This window comes from Rhinichthys klamathensis, unplaced genomic scaffold, assembly GCF_029890125.1.
Source record: "Rhinichthys klamathensis goyatoka isolate OS25496 unplaced genomic scaffold, OSU_Roscu_1.1 h1tg000342l_1, whole genome shotgun sequence".
Classification (NCBI taxonomy): Eukaryota; Metazoa; Chordata; class Actinopteri; order Cypriniformes; family Leuciscidae; genus Rhinichthys; species Rhinichthys klamathensis.
Genome location: NW_026606856.1, coordinates 185,001 through 192,500, shown reverse-complemented (window position 1 = coordinate 192,500; position 7,500 = coordinate 185,001). Strand labels below are relative to the sequence as shown.

Sequence of the window (7,500 nt, the reverse complement as noted above, 5' to 3'; positions counted from 1 at the left end):
GTGAGTGAGTGAGAGTGAGTGTGAGTGTGTGAGAGTGTGAGAGTGAGTGTGAGTGAGTGTGTGAGAGTGAGTGTGAGTGTGTGAGAGTTGAGTGTGAGTGTGAGTGAGTGAGTGTGAGTGAGTGTGAGTGAGTGTGAGTGAGTGTGAGTGAGTGTGAGTGAGTGAGTGTGAGTGAGTGTGAGTGAGTGTGAGTGAGTGAGTGTGAGTGAGTGAGTGTGTGAGAGTGAGTGTGAGTGTGTGAGAGTTGAGTGTGAGTGTGTGAGAGAGTGTGTGAGAGTGTGTGAGTGAGAGTGAGTGAGAGTGAGTGTGAGTGAGTGAGTGTGAGTGAGTGAGTGAGTGTGTGAGAGTGTGTGAGAGTGAGAGTGAGTGTGTGAGAGTTGAGTGTGAGTGTGTGAGAGTTGAGTGTGAGTGTGTGAGAGTGAGTGAGTGAGTGAGTGAGTGAGTGAGTGAGTGAGTGAGTGAGTGAGTGAGTGAGTGAGTGTGTGAGAGTGTGAGAGTGTGAGAGTGTGAGAGTGTGAGAGTGTGAGTGAGTGTGAGTGAGTGTGAGTGAGTGTGTGTTTGTGAGTGAGTGAGTGAGTGAGTGAGTGAGTGAGTGAGTGAGTGAGTGAGTGAGTGTGTGAGAGTGTGAGTGAGTGTGAGTGAGTGTGAGTGAGTGTGTGAGTGAGTGAGTGAGTGAGTGAGTGAGTGAGTGAGTGAGTGAGTGAGTGAGTGAGTGAGTGAGTGAGTGAGTGAGAGTTGAGTGTGAGTGTGTGAGAGTTGAGTGTGAGTGTGTGAGAGTGAGTGTGAGTGTGTGAGAGTTGAGTGTGAGTGTGTGAGAGTGAGTGTGAGTGTGTGAGAGTTGAGTGTGAGTGTGTGAGAGTTGTGTGAGAGTGAGTGTGAGTGAGTGTGAGTGAGTGTGAGTGAGTGTGAGTGAGTGTGAGTGAGTGTGAGTGAGTGTGAGTGAGTGTGAGTGAGTGTGTGTGTGTGAGGTGAGTGAGTGAGTGAGTGAGTGAGTGAGTGAGTGAGTGAGTGAGTGAGTGAGTGAGTGAGTGAGTGAGTGTGTGTGAGAGTTGAGTGAGAGTGTGTGAGAGTTGAGTGTGAGAGTGTGTGTGAGTGTGAGTGAGTGAGTGAGTGTGTGAGAGTGAGTGTGAGTGTGTGAGAGTTGAGTGAGAGTGTGTGAGAGTTGAGTGTGAGTGTGTGAGTGTGTGAGTGTGTGAGTGAGTGAGTGAGTGAGTGAGTGAGTGAGTGAGTGAGTGAGTGAGTGAGTGAGTGAGTGAGTGAGTGAGTGAGTGAGTGAGTGAGAGAGATTCAGTGTTATTACTCAAAATGTTTCACTGGTTTCCATTCTGTTTTTATTTGTTGTTTTTATTTGTTTTTGAGTGTGAGTGAGTGTGAGTGAGTGAGTGTGAGTGAGTGAGTGTGTGAGAGTGAGTGTGAGTGTGTGAGAGTTGAGTGTGAGTGTGTGAGAGAGTGTGTGAGAGTGTGTGAGTGAGAGTGAGTGAGAGTGAGTGTGAGTGAGTGTGAGTGAGTGAGTGAGTGAGTGTGTGAGAGTGTGTGAGAGTGAGAGTGAGTGTGTGAGAGTTGAGTGTGAGTGTGTGAGAGTTGAGTGTGAGTGTGTGAGAGTTGAGTGTGAGTGTGTGAGAGTGAGTGAGTGAGTGAGTGAGTGAGTGAGTGAGTGAGTGAGTGAGTGAGTGTGAGAGTGTGAGAGTGTGAGAGTGTGAGAGTGTGAGAGTGTGAGTGAGTGTGAGTGAGTGTGAGTGAGTGTGAGTGAGTGTGAGTGAGTGTGTGTTTGTGAGTGAGTGAGTGAGTGAGTGAGTGTGTGAGTGAGTGTGAGTGAGTGTGAGTGAGTGTGAGTGAGTGTGAGTGAGTGTGTGTTTGTGAGTGAGTGAGTGAGTGAGTGAGTGAGTGAGTGAGTGAGTGAGAGTTGAGTGTGAGTGTGTGAGAGTTGAGTGTGAGTGTGTGAGAGTGAGTGTGAGTGTGTGAGAGTTGAGTGTGAGTGTGTGAGAGTGAGTGTGAGTGTGTGAGAGTTGAGTGTGAGTGTGTGAGAGTTGTGTGAGAGTGAGTGTGAGTGAGTGTGAGTGAGTGTGAGTGAGTGTGAGTGAGTGTGAGTGAGTGTGAGTGAGTGTGTGTGTGTGAGGTGAGTGAGTGAGTGAGTGAGTGAGTGAGTGAGTGAGTGAGTGAGTGAGTGAGTGAGTGAGTGAGTGAGTGAGTGAGTGAGTGAGTGTGTGTGAGAGTTGAGTGAGAGTGTGTGAGAGTTGAGTGTGAGAGTGTGTGTGAGTGTGAGTGAGTGAGTGAGTGTGTGAGAGTGAGTGTGAGTGTGTGAGAGTTGAGTGAGAGTGTGTGAGAGTTGAGTGTGAGTGTGTGAGTGAGTGTGTGAGTGAGTGAGTGAGTGAGTGAGTGAGTGAGTGAGTGAGTGAGTGAGTGAGTGAGTGAGTGAGTGAGTGAGTGAGTGAGTGAGTGAGTGAGTGAGTGAGTGAGTGAGTGAGTGAGTGAGTGAGTGAGTGAGTGAGTGAGTGAGAGAGATTCAGTGTTATTACTCAAAATGTTTCACTGGTTTCCATTCTGTTTTTATTTGTTGTCTGGTTTCAGTGTCAATCTTAGTTTCAAATTATTGACTGCTTTTAGTTCGGTTTTTATGGTAACTCTTGTTATTGTACTCATGTATTAACTAACATGAATCAACAGTGAGCAATATATTTATTAGTCCTTGCTAATATTAGTTATTATACATACAACTGTTCATTGTTTGTTAATTATAGTTCACAATGCATAAACTGTTAACTTTTGATTTTAAAGAACAATTTAGTCAAAAATTGAGATTAACTTTAACATTAATAAATGCTTTAGATGTATTGTTCATATGTTAACTAATATAGTTAATGTTAACCTTGTTGTAAGGTGTTACCTTTTTATTTTCTTGACCCAGAAAACACATTAACACTTTACAACAAGGTCCCATTATAATGCATCAACTATATGGGTTTCATAACCGTTAATAACTGGTCTTAACTATTAATGCTAATATCTCCTAAATGCGAATTTTGCCATTGTTTTGGAACACACACCAGCCTATTCATAACCTTAAGGCTCACATATTCATACTAAAAGCTAAAAAACGTACATTTTTGATTTCAGAGGGTCTTTAAGAGAACTCAAACATGCATTTTAAGCCTTGTCTGTGAAAGCGGGGGATTGTTTTATTTTACTGTGCATGTTTTATTTGCTGTTGTCTGTCTCCTAACCCTCAGTAACTGCTCTCTTCTCTCGGTGTTTCAGAGCATATGTTGAAATTAATATTAACTGAGATTAATAAATGCTGAAGAAGAAGTATTGTTCATTCTTATACAGGTGAAACTCGAAAAATTAGAATATCGTGCAAAAGTTCATTTATTTCAGTAATTTTTTATAATAAATAGATCAATCATTTTGATGATTATGGCTTACAGCTTATGAAACCCTAAATTCAAAATTAGAATATTGTGAAAAGGTTTTCATAAGCTGGAAGCCATAATCATCAAAATTATAACAAATAAAGGCTTGAAATATCTCACTTTGCATGTAATGAGTCTATACTAGGGCTGTCAGTTAAACGCGTTATTAACGGCGTCAATTTTTTTATCGCGTGATTAACGGTCTTTTTGGCCTAGCAAACTTTGTAGTTTTTTTCACATGCTTTTGCAACAGGACGCGGCGCCGCGCGAGGACGTTTTGTTGCTTCGTCGACCAAAGCGCAAGCGGATCTAGCTAGACCGGAAACAAAACAACAGGCACGCCGCACACACTTGTTTGGGCTTGCGAGCCGGCCACATAGTAGGTTAACGTTACGTTTTGAGTGGATGACGAGCGCGAGACGCCGAAATGGACGCCAATAAGATTCTGAATGGAAAGTTTACTTTAAAAAAGTTGCCAAATGGTTCCATTGACAAGACCAAAGTGATCTGTGTGTTTTGTCGTTGTGAACTGAGCTATCATCATCGCAGCACGTCCAGTCTGAAACACCACTTGATGATGGCCAAGCACACACACACACACACACACACAGCTGATGCGAATTCCCCGCCCCCTCGTCAATATCAGGACCTCGTCAGTATTTCTTTCACCCTTTTATTGATGGACAGTGTTACATTGTGTGAGAGATTATTTGCTTATAAAAGAGATTATTATAAGTGAGAATGTTAGTGTGAAATTGAACACAGTATATGCCAATATTGTTTTCAATAAAAAACATTTGCACAAAGCAAGCCGATCCACTTTTCCATGTTGATAACTGCATTAAAATGAGAAAAAAATAATGGGACAAAAAGAAATCAAGAGACATTTAGAATAGATAAAAATGTGCGATTAATTGCGAGTTAACTAATCGTTTGACAGCACTAGTCTATATAATATATTAGTTTCACCTTTTAAGTTGAATTACTGAAATAAATGAACTTTTGCACCATATTCAAATTTTTCGCGTTTCACCTGTAAATGTAGAAAGGCACTCTTCTTCAAAATTATTTAAAAAGCCTTTATTTACCAGCTCTACATAAAGTAAACAGCCAGTAAGAGCACCTTCAAACATCTGACTGAACTCCCCGAGCACTTTTTTGTTATTGTTCACTCTTAGTTCATGTTAACTGAGGAAGTTAACTAATAAACCTTTTTGTGAAGTGTGACCATTTTATTTTCCTGTGCATGTTTGCTGATTTCTCAGTAACGGGTCTCTCCTCTCGGTGTTTCAGAGCACACGGGTCGCTCTCAGCCGTACTCGTACGAGCGCCTGGCGTTCGGTGCGTGCGCGGGTCTGATCGGTCAGTCCTCCTCGTACCCGCTGGATGTGGTGCGCAGACGCATGCAGACGGCCGGCGTCACCGGACACACGTACGGCACCATCTCCGGCACCATGAGGGACATCGTGGCGGAGGAGGGCGTGATCCGAGGACTCTACAAGGGCCTGAGCATGAACTGGGTCAAAGGGCCCATCGCGGTCGGCATCAGCTTCATGACCTTCGACCTCTCGCAGATCCTGCTGCGCAAGTTTCAGCAGTTCAACTACAGCGCGCGGTAGCAGCGTAGAGACCCGACGTAAGATAAACAGAACAAGTTCAGTTTCTTTTTTTGGTAACACTTTACAATAAGGTTCATTTGTTAACATTAGTTGATGTATTAATGAGCAATACATTTGTTACTGTGTTAGTTAATCTTTGTTAACGTTAGTTCACAGTACATTAACTAATGTTAACAAATACAATCTTTGATTTTATTAATGTATTAGTAAATGTTGAGATTAATAAATGCTGTAGAAGTTTTGCTCATTTTTAGTTTGTGTTAACTACGGTAGTTAACTAATGAACCTTATTGTAAAGTGTTACCCTTTTTTTTAAAAAACCTGAGAATATGCTGCCAATGAAGAGGATGAGAAAAAGTTGTTTGGCTTTTGATTTCTGATGCAAGCGTTTTGTGTTTCGAGCGAGCAAGTGTGTGTTTGGTACAGAGACACGCTGAATGTACGTCCCGCCATCACACACTGAACGTCCTGTAAGTGCAATACCGACTGAATGTGTTTCTGGAGTGTGTTGATGGAAATACAGACACACGTCGAGTTTACAGCGTGTGTTTGTCTGGATATCACTTTCATATCAGCGTGAGACTCATGGAAATGATCAGGTCATTTTTCACTCTGAAATCAAAAGATTCGTATAATATTCTAAATAAGATTTTACATAAATTGCATGTATCCTGATTTAGGACCATTGAGATTTATGTATTTCTGCACAGCAATAACACACATTTTACCTCAAATTATATATTATTTAAAAGTGTAATTGTAGGTATACTTTATGGTAGTATTTGTTGTTTTGAATATAATTTGTGATTTTAATTTTTTTTTTTTAAAGCACAACACTTAAACACACTCTTTTCCCAAATTATAAATTATTTAAAAGTATAATTGTATGTATACTTTATGGTAGTATTTGTTGTTTTGAATTTAATTTGTGATTTTTAATTAAAGAAAAAAAGCACATCACTTAAACACTTTTTTCCCAAATTATAAATTATTTAAAAGTATAATTGTATGTATACTTTATGGTAGTATTTGTTGTTTTGAATTTAATTTAATTGCTGATTTGCTGATTTTTAATTAAAAGATAAACATCCCTTCCTTCCTGCAATATTGTAAAAACATAAAAACACTTTACTTAATGTTTAATTCATTAAAAAGGTAGCCATAATGTACATTATGATGCATTATAATATTGGCAGATTCCTTGTTCAATTTGAAATTAATTGTTTATTTCTAAAGGTGTAACAATGAATTGATAAGTATTAGAGATGAGGTTACAATTATTCATGATGCAATGCATTACAAGGCATTTAATGCATTAAAAATACTTGAATAATGTATTATATAAAGTGTTACCGAAATCCTTTTTTATTATTTTTGGGGTGAAATATGAGCTGGTCATCTCTTCATGAGATTCACCCCTTTTTACTCTTTATCGCTGATCCAGGACAGGATAGTGAAATGATCTGCGTGTGTGTGTGTGTGTGTGTGTGTGTGTGTGTGTGTGTGTTTTGCACATGTATGAATGTGCAGTTCTTGTGTGTGTAGCTCCCAAGTGCCTGGAGAGAGAAACGAAACACATGAACTTCAACATCATCCCTTACAGAGGGACACTACAGTGTTACTAACTCCTGTAATTCACCAATATTCAGCTAGATAATGAACAAATCACATTCGGTCTTCAACCATTGCAGCGTTTAGTCAGTGACTGAAAGGAGAGCTTTTTAATATGAAACTACAGGACTCACAAGTATATTTTGTCTTTGGATGAATATTGAAATGTTTGAATTATACACTGACTCCAAAAAGATTTGTTCACTTCAGTCAATGTGATTCATTAGATCCGAATCTAATTGTTTTATCATTTTAAACTTGTTACAATAAATTACACCTCTTTTGATATTTCATATCTTATGTAGTGGCGTTTTAAATGTGTATTAAGAGTATAGATACTTCTTGGGGCTGTTGTATTTACTCACGGTTATCATCTCATTCCTACTACTAACCTGACAATCACACGACGCTCAAGCACAATGATTATAATCTAAAAATGGCTTTTAAACATCCGAGACTCCTAATAAAACACTGAGATTGATCTGAAGCAACTCGGCGATCAATTCTGGAAACTGTGTTTTATGAATTCATGCGCGCTTTAATGTAACGGAGAAGAATCAGTGGTGCGATTCATTGTGAAGTTGATTCTATTGTGTTTATCGAACGAATCTCATGCGCTAAAATGACTCGTCTGGATTCAAGACTTGTTTGTAAATCGAAGAGATTTGTGCCAAATAAACTAATGATATTATAATCAAGCCTTTTTCTCCCCATCATTTATTCATATTGTCTGAACACACACTTGTAAATGTGCGTGTCTGGGTTTTAGACATAAGACATCCCAAAGGAATCAATGAATCTTGAATCAGTGTTTTGATCGATTCCTCTAGATGGCAGCATAAAGCCGCAGCTGAACCGAA

General features: G+C 39.8%; 1 protein-coding gene across 1 annotated transcript in view; it reads left to right on the top strand.

Annotated features, from left to right (window-relative positions):
- Positions 1 to 5,110, top strand: part of slc25a42 (solute carrier family 25 member 42) — a 27,859-nt gene extending 22,749 nt beyond the window's left edge. Inside the window, exon 9 of the mRNA XM_056272677.1 lies at positions 4,704 to 5,110. Coding sequence (XP_056128652.1) covers positions 4,704 to 5,029 — 326 coding nt within the window. The 3' untranslated portion in view covers positions 5,030 to 5,110. The remainder of the gene's footprint in view (positions 1 to 4,703) is intronic.
- The last annotated feature ends 2,390 nt before the right edge of the window (positions 5,111 to 7,500 follow it).